General features: G+C 33.6%; 2 protein-coding genes and 1 non-coding gene across 4 annotated transcripts; 1 reads left to right on the top strand and 2 right to left on the bottom strand.

Moving 5' to 3' along the window:
* LOC104722756 (ACT domain-containing protein ACR7) lies at positions 2,560 to 5,380 on the bottom strand. Of its 2 annotated transcripts, XM_010440979.2 has the most exons (6): positions 5,091 to 5,380; positions 4,546 to 4,591; positions 4,324 to 4,438; positions 4,180 to 4,247; positions 3,414 to 4,085; positions 2,560 to 3,309 (listed from the first exon to the last, which is right to left on the bottom strand). In XM_010440979.2, the coding sequence occupies exons 1-6, from the start codon at positions 5,150 to 5,152 to the stop codon at positions 2,920 to 2,922; spliced, it is 1,353 nt and encodes a 450-aa protein (XP_010439281.1). In that variant the 5' UTR covers positions 5,153 to 5,380; the 3' UTR covers positions 2,560 to 2,919. The 2 variants fall into 2 exon arrangements, with proteins under 2 accessions (XP_010439281.1, XP_010439282.1); XM_010440980.1 differs by lacking the exon at positions 5,091 to 5,380 and having other exon boundaries at positions 4,180 to 4,273.
* TRNAK-CUU lies at positions 10,546 to 10,618 on the top strand. Its single transcript has one exon. It is a non-coding gene; the product is annotated as a tRNA-Lys (tRNA).
* Positions 10,755 to 12,758, bottom strand: LOC104722755 (protein DETOXIFICATION 56). Its single transcript, XM_010440978.2, has one exon. It carries the CDS (start codon positions 12,445 to 12,447, stop codon positions 10,987 to 10,989), a length of 1,461 nt encoding a protein of 486 aa, XP_010439280.1. The 5' UTR covers positions 12,448 to 12,758; the 3' UTR covers positions 10,755 to 10,986.

The raw sequence follows: 15,509 nt of genomic DNA, 5'->3' as shown, positions 1-15,509 counted from the left end.
TGGTTTTTTTTTTTTTTTTTTTTTTTGCCAAGGTCGACTCTCAATCATCATAGGCATTGTATATAGTATAACCCTTAAACTTTTCATTTTAAGGATATTTACATTTACAATATAAAAAAGAAAGATACAACAAAACACTATTCTACAATAACGTAACATATATCTAATGTCAAGTACAATATCACCAATAGCTTGAGCTCTCCGGTGAAAGACTCCTCTACTCTTACTTACATTACTACCGGAGATGGAGGAAACATTAAAGGAATCGCAAACAGTTTCACTGATCCACAACCAAGTTACTCGACGTATAAGAAAGCCAGATTTGTTCATGCCATTTTAGAGATCAAAAACAAAACTCATGCACAATGCACATGGCATAGAAAGTTAGGAACCAAGACAATGAACCTGTAGCTACGGATTCTATTCTGTTGCATAATAAATATTTCTTTCTGGTGGAAGAAATCGAATCTGACAACGTTAACGTCTGATTTGATATAGAATTTAATGGTTTTTAGAATGATAATTTTGGTAGGAATAATTTAGTTTTTGGTTTGAATTTTTAGATGTTTTTTGTTTTATTTAGTTGGATATCAACAAACGCTATTGATTTATAAAACCTTGCCCACAAGGCCACAAACACACACACACACAAAACATATAACATGCCAGTCAATACGAACAAAGTTAACAAAACCGAGCCTGAGTATAGTAATACCCGGTTTATGTATGTATCAAAAAGTATGGTCACTAAAGAAACAATATACAATTGAAATTTCCAACCATATATATTTGTGTATAAAATATTTTTTTACTTATTACTAATTCGCATGTTGGTAAATATCTGTAGGAATAGGTTGGTAGTTGAAAAATAATAATAATACATCATATAATAATAATCAGATGTTATTTTTTAATTTTTTTTGGGTGTGATTTGTGATGCGCTCCAACTACTCCATATCATGGTATTGACTTTGAATTTTACTCGACTTTCATTTTCTTATTGGTCAAAAATTTATAATATTTGTCGCTAATTCTGTAAATTGCCATGAATCTGTTCACCGTACTACATCAGTCGTAAGTGTTTAATTAATACATCAACACAAAGAGATGAATGAGCCATAGACAATCTATAGCGTGTCCTTAAAATAATGCGATATTTCAAGCTAAACCAGCACGGACATGTATCTGTTTGGCTCACTATGATATACGAAACTAATTATTATCATTTTGAATTACAAAACAAATTGTTTTCTTTTGAAAAAAAAAAGATACATTGTATAATTGCTTTCTTTGTCAATAATAATATTTTATCACATTATATGCTAATGTAAGCATATAGTATACTATAATACATGAATACTTATAATTTCCAAGGTTTGGCCTACTTTTTTGTTTGAATATTTACACAATGGAAGTAATCATGAATCATAATCGTTTTTAAATAATATACTTTGGGACCACAAAGCATTGACATGTAGCGATTAAAACATAATTTCCCAAAAAAATACAAGAAAATTAATTAAGAAAATAGAGATAAGATCAGAACTAGCAATTTAGTAGTAGTAATAGTGAATTACTATTTGTTTAGGAAGAAATGTGATTAGGTAAAATGTGTTCTCCATAATTGACTACAATTTGCTTTTTAAAATATATATAAGACCATGAGCTAATAATGGAAACAGCCCAATGTAATTTAGTTTGGGCCTAATAATCCATAGTATAAACGTCTCACATTACATCTAATTGTATCATCATTACACCAATGAATAAAAAATACTTTACATAAAAGTCCAATCATACTTTGCAGCTTATATTATATATTATGCGAACCTGACTTTAACCGGCGGTATATGTATGGCAACATGTCAGAAGAACCGGGTTGGTGCAAGTTTCAGATTCAGAAGTCACGTGTATGGCTTGTATTGGTCACTAATGCTTAGCTGTTTGCAACTTTGCTTTAAAAGCCCACAGTAAAGTTAGATTCTCTTTAACTTCTTATTGGATTGTTTTTCTAATTTTGATTCATAGAGAACTCAGAAATGTACACAAGCATACAAGTACAGAGAAGCATGAGTACGATTTTCCCAATTTTCAAATTTTGCTTGACTTCTTCATTCAATTTTTCCAACAATAATGCTGCCTTCAATTATTATTTTTAATTCAAAATAATAATATTGATACCAACAATTTCGAAAAATATTTAATCGGTCATAACTCATAAGTATCAACTATCAACTAATACCTTAAGAATTTTTTAATGTTTGTTATTTTAATCTGTCCATAAGCAAATGACTCATCATCATAGATGTCACAATAATACGTAGGCTTTACGTCATAGGGACGACACATATGTGCCAATAGTTTTTTGTAAACTTTATTTATCATTTTCTTCTTAACCATAACTCTTAATCTTTTGTTTATTGGTCACATGTGAAAGCTTATCTTCATCTTGAAGAAATATTAGACTTTTTAGTTTTTAATAAGCATGCGGAGATAACTTGAGATTATAAAAACAAAAACGAATCAATAAGATTCACACATGTAGGACCCGTTTGTGTCCTTTGCGTAAAACTAACCCTATAATTTAATTATGTAATTTTACATAAACACACTGATTTCACTATTCACAAAACTAATCTTCTAACAACCATAGGTTATATCATAAATATGTACAGATAAAAATATAAATGTTACCAAGATTCTACCTAACACCCCTTCTACTACCTATTGGTCCAACATGGAGACCGACCACCAAATTCTTAACTAACTTCCAACTTTTATGTACAATAATACCTTTTCAAGATATCATCACATTACAACATAACCAACCGGTTCACTATCTGCTCCATATACACCAATTCAACCGCGTGGGTTATTAACAAACACGATTTAATTGGTCTATATGGATCAGCTACTCGGTTAAAAGTATGATTTGATCAGACCCAATTGGTATAGATTTCTCATCACTAGACTCCCAAGTGACACCAACACTGCCCCTCCTCCATTGCGTCCGTTGTGATCTTGCAGTTCTTGATGTTGTTGTTCCCTCTCAACCTCTTCTCGGCAATTAGTAGGGAACGGTTCTTTAACACTTAGATCATTGATCCCAATCTTCTCCCTTATCGATCTGATTATCTCGGGATCTATTAGGTTACCATTTGCATCCGTCGCATAGAACACATTCCTCGCTATACCGTCTTTTGTAGATATTTCGGCTCTAGCAATGTTTAATCCGCTCTCCCTCAATACTCGTGTTACTTCCGCTAACAATCCCGGTCTATCCGCGGTGCATAACTCTAATCTCACACCCTACATAAGAGTTATATAACTTGTAAGTCAGCTACTAGCCTACTATAAACCAATCAGTTTGAAGTTTCTTATAACCAAACAAGAGTTTGTTCATAGTTTCATACCTTAACCGTCCTTCTTTCAATAGCGGCTTGTAAACATTGGATCAAACGTTGTCTCTCCGGTTCCGAACTAACCGGATGTCCATCACTATGTCTTACGTAGAATTCCAAAAACGCCGTTTCTCCAACCGTTCGAATCGCGGCGTGGAACACAATGTAAGCCATATCCGTCAACGTGCAAACAACGTCGAACAAAAGCTTCATTCTATCTTTGCACTGCAAGTTCACAACAGAGTAACCACGTTTCTGAAGATTCTGCACCGAAACGATCGGAGATTTCTCGGTATCAAACTTCTTCTCATAGTCACGGTCCATAAACATCCTCTGGTGCAACCTTCTCTCCATATGAGTGTTGCCACCATACGTAACGCATGTCCTCGTGTTGTTTTGGTAACCATCGTCTGCTTTTAGCAAGTTACGTAACTGCCCTTCTACTCGTTGGACTCGGTCGGAATCTCCATCGATCGGAGTCCCGGAGTTGCCATCTCTAACATAAATCATCGACGCAATTCTCCCGTTATGCGTCCATGCCTTAGCCTCAACAACATCACATTCAAGATCAGCTAGAACAGCGAAAACCTCCGAGAGTAAACCGACTCTGTCTGTTCCGGTTAACTCTAGAGCGGTTAAACCGGTATACCCTTCGGTTTTACAGTAATAAGACGTCTCGATCGACTATGAAATGTAAAAAGAAACGAGTGTAAGCAAATAATATTAAGAAAGTTAATATTGTAATTACAGAGTGATTAATGATAAAATATAAATTTACCTTTTCAATGTAACGGATTAGGTTCTCGTCGGTTAATTTGTTTCCGTTAAGATCGCTCACATGAAAAACTGAATAAGATCGCTCACATGAAAAACCTTAATTTAGTATAGTAATTAATTAGCGTGAGATTAGGGATGAGATTACCATCCATATTCCATTTCCCATCAGAGGAGATGTAAGCTTTTGTAATCCAGAGATTCATATCTGTGAGAAGCTGTACAGATTCGAGCAATATCCCTGGGCTTCTTGCACTATCAATCTTTATATAAAAAAAAAATTAATGAAAAAAATCGTTTTCAATAAAAAAGGAAGAGAAGAGACGAAGACGAAACAGAGGAAGGTTGCGTGAGGGTAAAAAAATAAAACCTTGACGACAGTTGAATTAGGGCAAACTCCATTGTCAATTACGACCCTGCAAGTGACCAAAAAAGACAGTGACCCTTTTTAATTAAACTCACTGTTGTTGTGTATGAATCAAACAGCAAAACAATTTAAATAATATATAAATCTACTGAAATTGTCAATTAAATTTGACTTGTGAATTTACTGTTTATTATACTATTAGATGACGGTAAAGCCAGGTTGTGACGAAGCCTTCCATACAAATTGGAGGGTTGCTTTTTTTTTATTCCAGAAAATTCCTATAAACCTTAATTGTTTCTGAAAACTCATCCTAAGATGATTATATTTTAATTGTAGGTTAAATATATAACAAACATAGATGAAGTAATAATTTCACAAAGAAATCAAGTTTTGAACGATTACAAGGAGAAAAAGAAAAAGTTGATGTTTGAGGAAAGAATCTTTTTTTTTTTCTTCATAAAAGATTATAATCTTCAACATCGATTCTTTTCTGTGATGATGTTCATAAGTAGAAAAGGGCAACAAGATTAAAGAAGATATATATGTACCTGGGCATGTTCATCCGAACAACGAGTTTCTCATATTCATTAGAGCAATCAGATAACTCCATCTTATTTTCTTCTTCTTGCTCCTTGTTTCAGAAAATAATCTTTATACACTCAGAAGTCAGAAACTAAACCTTTTTTTTATCTTTCTGATGTCAAGAGATAATAAAAACAGAACAACTCATGTGCTTCTTCTACAGAGCATCTCTCTCTCTCTCTCTCTCTCTCTCTCTTTTTCTCCAGGGGCAGAGTTACTTCCAAGTCTGTCTTTAGAATTTAATAGGATAAGAAATAAATGGGTAATATATACTACTAAAATAAATAGAAATAGTATAGTATTTATGATTAAAATATCAAGTAGGCGTTAGGACCGAGCTCTAGAAAAAATACATTAAAAGAAAAAACAGACGCTGACCTGTTCCGGCTTTGGAAAACTCTGGGGGATTCCCCTCCCATAGAAAAAAAATCTAAACCATTAGAATTTTCAAAAACAAACTAAAAATCTTTCCTATTAGACTTTCCGTTCTTGTCTCCTGGATTCTTTACCCACCTTCCCTTTTTTCTTGTCTAACTATTTTTGTTTTTATTTTTTATTTTTATTTTACAAAAATTAAAAGAACCGAAAAGAAAAGAAAAAAAAAATCAACGGTTCGGCCGTACGGTACAACCGAACACAAAGTGAACCACTTTGGTCGGGGGGGATCCTACGTGGCGCATGTCACATGTGAGTGTTTTAAGATTTTTACGCGCGGTTTGTCAACGGTAGATTTAACAACGTTTTGAGTAAAAAAAAAAAAAAATTAACGCCGTTAGGATTTACGGGATTTGAGTAGTGATAACAAATAGCCATTGATGTCTCCGGTTCCCCGGATTAGTCGGCTGTCTTCCCGCCAATTTTCACGTTCACACTCAGATATTTTTTTGGGTTATATACATTTTTTTAACTTAAAAATGTATACACCAATAGCGTTTCAACTTTCAACTTCAGTTCTGAAATAATAAAATTTGGTAATCTGATTTTGTTTTCATTGTAGTAATTTGAATATAGGAAATTGCGAAACTTAGAAGATAAAACAAGTCTTGTGTTAGTTTTCATTTTAAATTTAAAAACGCGTTGAAAAGTTGAAGAAAAATTGTGGAAAAATCATGTGTTCACGCCACGGTAAAGAAGAAACGGCCTTTGAAGGGGTAGTAGAGTAGTAGTAGTAGTAGTTGAAGGCGCGTCAAAGAAGTTGGACCCATGTGTACCATTCTACATGTGAGCGACTTTGGTCGGTGTGGGTTTGTTTAATTTATTTATTTTTTATATGAGATACCCAAAACATATTCATTAATGGCCTAACCTTCACCGTCAAAAGATTTAGTCATAAATGAATAAATAGTAACCGTCGTTCTGTTAAAACATTTAATTCTTAGTCCCCATTTATATAATGATTTTGTAACGGAAAGTATCATAATTATCATGCATTAAAGTAAAAACTTGATACAAAAATATAAGTTTGAAAGTGTCATATGAAATGGTTTGAGACTTATTTAAATGGAAACACTCGAGTCGTGGTGGCGGTTGCTTGAGTGCTTGTAGCACCGATGCGTATTTGTCTTTTTATGGAGTCACGCCCATTTTTAATACTCTTCAGTTTTATAATATATGATGTTTTAAAAGTTTCTTTTTATTTTATAATATAAGATGTTTTCAACCACCTTTTAAGTAACTTTTAGATTATTTTTCTATTTTCTTATTATTTATTTTATGTAGTTTTGTTTATAATTGGTTGAACTTTTTTAAAGTAGTTATTTTTTAATCTGCATGTTTTCACTTAAAACATCTTATATTTTAAAACGGAAGAAATATTTTTTAGACACAATTATGCATTTTATCTTTATACTTGAATCCGGGATAGCGGACATGGAGTTTTTGCGTGTGATTATTGTCACAACAAAATATGATATTTTAGGTTGACAGATGCATAGCTTTAGGTCTAAACTTTAAACTATTTTATGTAGAAATCGCTAATGGATGTACAATAATAAAAAGGATAGTTATTATTGGAACAATTCGTTTGAATGTAAAACAACTTTTTTTCTTCGATGTAAATCTCTCTTTTTTTTTTCTTTTTTATTTTAACTTAAATCTTTAATAATCTGTTATTGAGAAAAAATATCCGCAATTGTCGCAGTAAGTGGTGAAACCGGGAAAGTGGGACGCAATTAGCTATCTGGATCTCGATATTTATAGTGTCGGATCTGAGCCGTCGATCACGGTCGAGTTATAGATTCTTCTATGAAATCTGTAAAGAATCAGAGGACAGATAGAGGGGATTAGGATTTGGTCAAAGACAGAACACATGTGGTCGCTGCATGCAACAGTTCTCACTACTCAATGGTCAGAAGAATTACAAGAATAACGAATATAATAATATGCTATCCATTAGTTTCGTATTTTTATATTTCCCATTCGCATTTGATACTAATGAGTGAGATAATTTATTTAGAATGTAAGGAACGTATGAACTAAAAAAAAATAGTAATTGTCAAAGACATTTCAAAGAGAAGAGTGTGGCGTGGGACTATTATTTGGCTTGTAAGTTCAGGCATTTGAACCGGCCAATTTCTTATCATTTCACTTTTCTTATTATTTGACTCACAATTTAGAAGATAGTGACATCTTCTAATCACTTTTAACAATATAATACGTATATATCGTTCTTAAGACATGTATTACACTTATATAAAAAAAAGTCATGTATTATCCAACATTTTTTTAAAAAATATATAGAATATGTAAAGATGTTCTTCAGACTATATTATCTTTTTTTTTTTAATTTTGAAAATGAACCTAAGAATTTTACATTTCGATACAGCGACAACTAACTGCCTGATCACGATCATATATCAAAATTAGGAGTATAGTTGTTGTATTTTTCTTCGAAATAATTTATATTGTTCAAAATATTTAGATAGGTGTAACAACTACATTTATATAGATTTCGTAACATTTTTATTAGTTTTCACTTTTGTCACTAGTTCACTTCATGAAAAAAGATATGACTTATTCTTACGATATTCTAATCGTGTAGCCTTGTAGGGATCGGAAGCTCTAATAAGTTTTCACTTTGAAACAAGTTATTACTTATTCTTAAGATTTTTCAATCGTGTTCCAAAAGTTTAGATAATTAACGACATTGTCGTGTCCACCTTTTGGTTGATGATCAACATATTTGGTAAAACATAACGTGATTTTTGTTATTAGCTTTGTATTTATAGAGGAAAAAAAAACGTGATTTAAGTAATGTTATTAAATTTCTAAGAAAGATGTCGAAGAAAACCCGTTTAACTTTTTGTTTGTCATTTTATTTTATAACGCAATTCTTTTTCACCTTTCTCTAAATATGTTATACTAATAAAATTAAAATGCAGGAGAGAAATAAATGTGTTAAGCACAGAAGGAACATCACAAGCTCATATGCATGATACATCACATGGGGTGTTATACCACTTCATCATCCTCTCAGGATGTACCAAAATCTATCTATCTCATGATCAACACTTAGCCATGAAATTGAAACACAATTTGAACTCTGAAACCAGAATCAGCCTCTCCAAACAGCGATGGATTCCAAAAAATTAATATATCATGTGAGCGACCTAAATTCAAATGAAGTTCATATGTAACAAACAACTAACAAGAAAGAGTCTTAACTTCAAAACCGGCCTTTTGACATATCCCAAAAAAACTCAACGCTATAAAATATTAATAAAACGTTGACAAAACATAAAATAACTCCGAACCACCCGAGTGCGTGTCTGTCTATACATCGATCTATAAAACGAACGTGGTCGTACATTTAAGACTTAGTAATATATCACCAATAAATATAATAAAAACCAAAACCAACCTAAGTTAATGTTAACCCTAAAGTTGAGATATATTTTGAGTGCCCCACACTACTCCTCGGAGATGTGTTTCCGATTCACATGGCACTCACAAGACACAATCAATGTCTTTAGGTTCTTTGTCTACCAAAACACCAAGAACCAAAAAAAACAAGTAATGGGTTGTACTCCAATAGCTTTGCTGTGTATTGGTGAAGATATTTATTTCCGTTTGGTATATGTCACTCCTCATTTCAATGAACAACAAATATATATATATATTTTTAAATACTTGCAGAAGTAAAAATACTCATGAAAATCGATGGAAGCTACAAGTACTGTACAATTTCGTTTGGTACATTCTTGACCAAAGAAATCATTAGTTTAAAAGTTAGATATAGATAAATTCTTTAACACAAAAGAAAGATAGAAGAAAAAAAAAAGTTAGTTAGATATGAATACAACATTTCGAACTTTTGCAATATGGATCCAGATATTGATGCAACTAATATATGAGAAAATGATATACATACTTTATCTATTCATTGTGTTTGCTAAGTAAGATATATATATACATTTAGTGGTGGAGCTAGATTTTTGTTTTGTTTGTTTTTGTTTTGGGTTGGAAGAAGATAATATTAACATAAAAATAAACTACATTAAAATATATGATACTCTTTAAAGTTTAAATAACATTAGGTGGATATTTTTATGTTTACTGAAGATAAGCCAAGGCCCATTGGTCTAATTTATAACAAGAGCCCACTAACATGTTAACAAATACTAAATAATAATAGAGTCAACTGTGTAAAAAGGATAACGTTTCGTAGTTCTTCATCGTCGGAGTCGGAGGAGACCGGAGACCGGAGACCGGAGACCGGAGACGTCATCTTCTTCTTCCTTGGGCATCTCAATTCCTGAGGCCATATTAGCACCAGAAAGCTAAAATGCGCAAGCACAGACGGATCCGTTAGGGTACCGTAAATCAAGCTCAAATCACCGCGTAGGTTTTGGTGATCTTCGTTAATTTTTGATGGTTTCTTCTTCTTTGATCTTTATACAGGAATCGTAATGGTGTTCGTTTCTGATTCGAAATTTTTAAATAAAGCGTATAAGATTACAGTGCAGCGTCGTATTGGTTTTGATTTGAAACTCCGTTTTTTTTTTTTTTTTTGAGTAATTGAAAGTAGTGAGTGAGAATTTTGGTTGAATCAGATCTGAGTGATATATTTAATGTGGGAATGGTGTATTTATGCATTTACAGGGTTTGGTGTGTGTGTGTGTGAAGATGCCTCTCAAGGGTTTAGGCGTTTTGATTCTCTGTATCTGTCTCTCATATCAAAATCAGAATCCAGGTTTGTTTCCTCTTCAGTCTTCACTTCTTCAGCTAACGCTAACATAGTTTGTATAGCTGAATCCTATTCTTTTTTGGTAAACTGAAATCAATGTTGGAGATGTTTCTTTGTATATTCGGGATCCATGTCTTTTGTGGTTCTCAAGATTTCAGATGTAAAAAAAGAGTTCTTTAGTAAAATTCGTCAGGTAATTAAGGGCATTAAACTTTACTGTGGTTTACTGACAAAAAGCCCGTCTAGCTCAGTTGGTAGAGCGCAAGGCTCTTAACCTTGTGGTCGTGGGTTCGAGCCCCACGGTGGGCGCATTTCTCTTTTTTTTTTTTTTCTTACTTTACTTTTTAAAGGCTCTTTCCAAAATCAGATTAACTTTATTTACTTCTCATGTTGGAACGAAATATATAGGTGAGAAAAGCTTTGAATTTCATATTATAAAAACAAATTTGATGATCCAAATGGCCAAAACTTACTAATAAACACACACTTTCTCTAAATAACAACTTACTTACCAAGATCCTTGTTGGTTTTGGTCAAACAGAACACATGTCCTTCATAGGGTATCTTCTGACTCTACCTCCTCCTTCCTTATTTGCCAATCCTTTCTTTGTTGTCCACTTTAAGGCTCACTTAGGCGTAACTATCTACCTCTTTAAACTTGATACACTTCTTCACGTTTAATTTGAGATCCTATCATGACCTTCTTCCTCTGTGTTACAGGTCAGAATCTGTGCTTTCCCAGCTTCTTTCTCCCAATCTATCCTTGCAATAAAGACCAGCAATATCGTAAAACAGACAGAGATTCCAACTAAAAACCCGATCAAGAACCCTTCAAGCCCTTGTTTAGCCTTGAATGCCAAAGCTGCTCCCAAAGGCAAAGCCAAGAGATAGAATCCACCAAGATTCGCATACATTCCTAGCGACGGCTTTGCTGTTCCCCGAACAATCTCTCCGCAAACTACTACTGGGAAGTTTATTACTTCTATAACTGCCATTATCAGCATCATCTTCTTCACACCGTTTAAGATGATTTGGTCATCGTGAGTATACAGAGACCCCCAAACTCCTCTGCACGCTATCATCACTAACGCTCCTATGCAGCCTGAAACAACACCCACTATGAGTGTAGTGTAAGCTGCTCTATAAGCTCCTTTCGGATTATTTGCGCCGAGCTCATTGGACACTCGCGTTGCCACGCACGTACCCAACGAGAGCATCACAGCGTAAAGCAAGTAGTCGAAGTTAAAAACTATGACCAAGATTGATACGGCTTGCACCGGGTTTGGTAACTTCCCAGTTAAAAGGACCAAGATCTCGTAGCACCACCACTCAAGGCACACGGTGAGACAACATGGTCCACTTAGCTTGATCAGTGTCAGCCAGTCTTGAGCACATTGGTCTAACCAGCCACCTTCTTTCCATTTGTTATCTTTCGATCGTTCTGCGACTATCACGTATCCCGTTAGAAGAATCACAACAATGAAATCGGTTATCCAAACCGCCATTGCAACTCCTTCAAGCCCTTTTGCTTTAGAGAGGAATATGTTGATGGGGATATGAAGAGAAGTGGCTGCAGCTGTTGTAAACATGATTGGGAGAGTAACACCTTGTGAGCTTAAATAAGCCTTAAGAGGACAAAGCAAAGAGATGATTGGCAACTCAGGTAGGAGGTAGAGAATATATCTCTTGGCTATGAAGGAAATGTCTTCTCTCTGACCAAAACCAATAAGAATCTTGTGAACATTGAGCCACAAGAAAGAAATTGGTACCGAAACCAAGAGTAGCAAGAGCACTGCCATGAGAAGGGTTTTGTGGAGAAGCTTAAAGTTCTTGGCTCCGAAAGCTTGGCCACAAATAGGCTCCATTGCAGCAGAGATTCCATACAAAACAGCAAAACCAGTAACGTTTGCAAAAGAAAACCCTAAAGAACCTCCGGCTAGGTTAAGCTCACCTTGACGGCCAAGAAACACAGACGTGGTGGTCATCTTACCGAACCACATCAAGTTCATAGCCACCAATGGTAAACCAATTCTCATCTGCAGCTTCAGCTCATGAACAGTGCTCTGTATCAAGCTCTTTGAACAAAACCCTCCCGACACTTCTGGATCGATAGACTCTGACTTTGATGTCTCAGACATCCTTCTTCTTTGAAAAATGAACAATTTGGAAAAAAAAGGAATAAAGAACTTTTAAGAAGTTTCAGCCAATTTTGCGGATATAGTTGTTTGTTTTGTTGATGAAGATAGAATTTGCGTCTGGAAGTGGGCAATGGTTTTGTTGTGTTTGCGTGGAGGAATTTATAAAACTTGCAGATTAAAAGCATGAGTTGCGTGAGAGAGTGATGAGCTAATAATAATCTAAATGTTGAAACAATTATCTCGACTCGAGGAAGGCTTTTGTAACGGCCAATAGGGAGAAATGGTTAAACAAGTTGGGTGGGTTTCCTGTATACCCTTAAGTGCATTGGTGATGATGAATCCATAACAGTCTCATTTCCACTTTTCAATCATATATTTTGTTTTTTTTTTTCTTTCCAAAATGTGCAATTAGTAGAAAAAAATTAACTATTGTTTGTACGAAAATTTGGATATTGATTGAGGAATGAAATAGGGGAAAGCAAACAACAAAACTTTCATGTAAGAAGAGTTTGACATCATCTAATACACCACAAATGTAGTCTTTTAGTTGTGTGGATGGTTTTCAGAACTTGTCTTCACTTGTAGAAATAGAAACTAGTGTAAAACTAAATAATTCACGGAACTGTGAAATAATTAGTTGAACATACAAATAACAAAGACTAATAAGATGTGTTTGAAGAGGATATGTGACCAGTGTGGACCTTGGCTTTATATTTTCCTTTCCAAAAAGCATCAAATAATTGCATAAGGCATCATTTCAAATAAAAACATTATGAATTAAGAAATAAGAATACCATCTTTTTCTTGGATGATTGGATATTTCAACTTTAATTTTGTTGCTTCTCTAAAAAGGTTTTGACTAAAGAGGGCTCAAGGACAAATATAAAAAGATACGATTAGTTAATTTTTATGAAATGACAAGGATTTATCACTGTTTTTCCGGGATTGGGGATTAAAAGTGGTTGTTGGATAAAGTCACAAAACCATAAAGAAACAATCAGGAAACAAAAATTAATATTTTTCACAAACTAATAAATTGGTATTTCATCCTATACCCGAACCATAGTCGACCCATACGGCTAAGTTAACCTGTAAAGTTCTGCTTCCTTCTTATGCGAATCACTTTAGCTATGATTTTTTATTTAACAGAAATTATCATATCCTTTTATCAAAGTTAGATAGCTAATGATATACGAGGACTAATTAAAGAACACAAAAGTATGTGAAATGGAATCTGGTACCAGGATCTTAAGAATTCGCATTCAACAATATATACTCTTACATCGAATTAGAGATGAGAAACAAATAAGTATAATTTTGGATACGTTTATATAAATTCGTTTATACTTTATAGCCTTGATCTTATCGTAAGATCTTCAAGTAATTTAATTAAATATGAGTGAGAAACTGTTCGGGTCCAAAAAAACCCATTCATGCAATGATGGCCCATTTTTTTAAATCTCGGTCACCCGGTCCATCAAAAAGATTAGGCATGTCTAAACCAATAGTAACTTCTTTTAGTAATTTACATGTTTTGTTTCCCAATCTTTTCTTTAATGGACGTTAAACTTCTGGGCGGTTAACAACACTATATAAAATATATAGACATATATATAACCTTGACTTAATCCCTCCTAGTACATATGTTTAATTTTACTAATTTATGATATTTATTTGAGACAATCATATGTATAATAATATATGTTTTTTGTTAGGAAATTGTTTGTCATCGCTGCTGCGTTGCCTGCGAGAACGAACACTGTTAAATTATTCAACATTTTCAAAATCGTTGGAGAAGTTGGAACTTAGAAAATCTTGTGTTGTAATACTATCTTAGCCATTATTAGGTTTACTTTATTTTTTTCTCCAGCCATAGAGAGTTAATAAAATATAACCTATACATCTTTGGACAACTGCCATATCTGGGAAAGCAAAACCTGATTAGAAAAACTCATGTCCTCGTATATTTTAGTTTATCTTGCGGTTAAGTATTATAGTAATACTCTTAAGAAGGTATAATTAACTAAAAAAAAATTGCTGTTTGGCAGAACTAAGACAAGCTGTTCGGAAACATTCTGGTCAGCCAATAGCAAAAGAGAGAGATTAGTGTTCAATATTTTTTGTAAAAAAAAAACTGAAATTTGACCCTTAACGAGCTCCTGAAAAGTTGGAAGATTAGTTATAATTATTGCATATACCAATGTAACCTTTATTGTTAAATTTCAGACGCCCATTATTTGTTTATAATGCAAGATTCCATTTCAGACAATGTTCAACATTAAGCTATAATGAGTTTACTTTTTTCTTTTTCTATATCCTAAAAACAAGAATAAATCCAAACTGAACCAATCAATCCGAGTAAAACATATCGATATGTTAGTCCCACTCCATCACTATCATTCTAAACCAACATAACAGCCTTAGACTAATCACCTCAAAAACAAACATATATTTCTAATTAAACAATATCAGCGTATATATATATATATATATTTACGATTTCATTGATATTCCTCAAGAGAAAAAAAATTACAAAGGCTGGCAATGATATCAATCCTTCCAGATGATTAAGCCGGTGAGTACAAACTAACTTCCGGAGACTAAGACCAAAAGAGGTAAAAACAAAGGGGAAAAAACCGGAGCACGTGAAATACACTACATCCAATCAGTGTATATATATATCTGTTTTTACAGTATTACTTAAATTAGATTTTCTTTATTAGCCCATGAGCGGTATCCAATCCAATCCACAGTTATGGATTTTCCTATGTTAGTGTGAACTGAGTGTTTGGATTTTCCTATGTTAGTGTGAACTGAGTGTTTCTGAACTGAGTATGATTATATCAATGAATATAAATGTGTTAATGAGATTCCTAATGGAAAGAACCCCTTAAATCATGTGAGGTTTCTTTAAGCTTTATAGTTTTGTCGTTAGCTTAACTTGTCTCCAGTTATGCCGTCTTAATGGCCTTCAACAGTTCAAAGCACCCACTTAATCATTAATTAACCCACATGCCTCCCCCGTCCCTAAGTATGACACTGTCACTAGCCTTCAACTTTGT

The sequence above is a fragment of the Camelina sativa genome, chromosome 11 (genome assembly GCF_000633955.1).
Source record: "Camelina sativa cultivar DH55 chromosome 11, Cs, whole genome shotgun sequence".
NCBI classification, from domain to species: domain Eukaryota; kingdom Viridiplantae; phylum Streptophyta; class Magnoliopsida; order Brassicales; family Brassicaceae; genus Camelina; species Camelina sativa.
This window is presented reverse-complemented; position numbering and strand designations above follow the sequence as displayed.

Excerpts from the sequence above, each read along its gene's own strand:
- LOC104722756 (XM_010440979.2), bottom strand. The coding sequence starts at position 5,152 with ATGGAGTTATCTGATTGCTCTAATGAATATGAGAAACTCGTTGTTCGG. Across the intron at positions 4,592-5,090 it reads GTTCGGATGAACATGCCCAG|GGTCGTAATTGACAATGGAG; the intron begins GTACATATATAT and ends GGTCACTTGCAG. Across the intron at positions 3,310-3,413 it reads TTGAAAGAAGGACGGTTAAG|GGTGTGAGATTAGAGTTATG; the intron begins GTATGAAACTAT and ends ACTCTTATGTAG.
- LOC104722755 (XM_010440978.2), bottom strand. The coding sequence starts at position 12,447 with ATGTCTGAGACATCAAAGTCAGAGTCTATCGATCCAGAAGTGTCGGGA.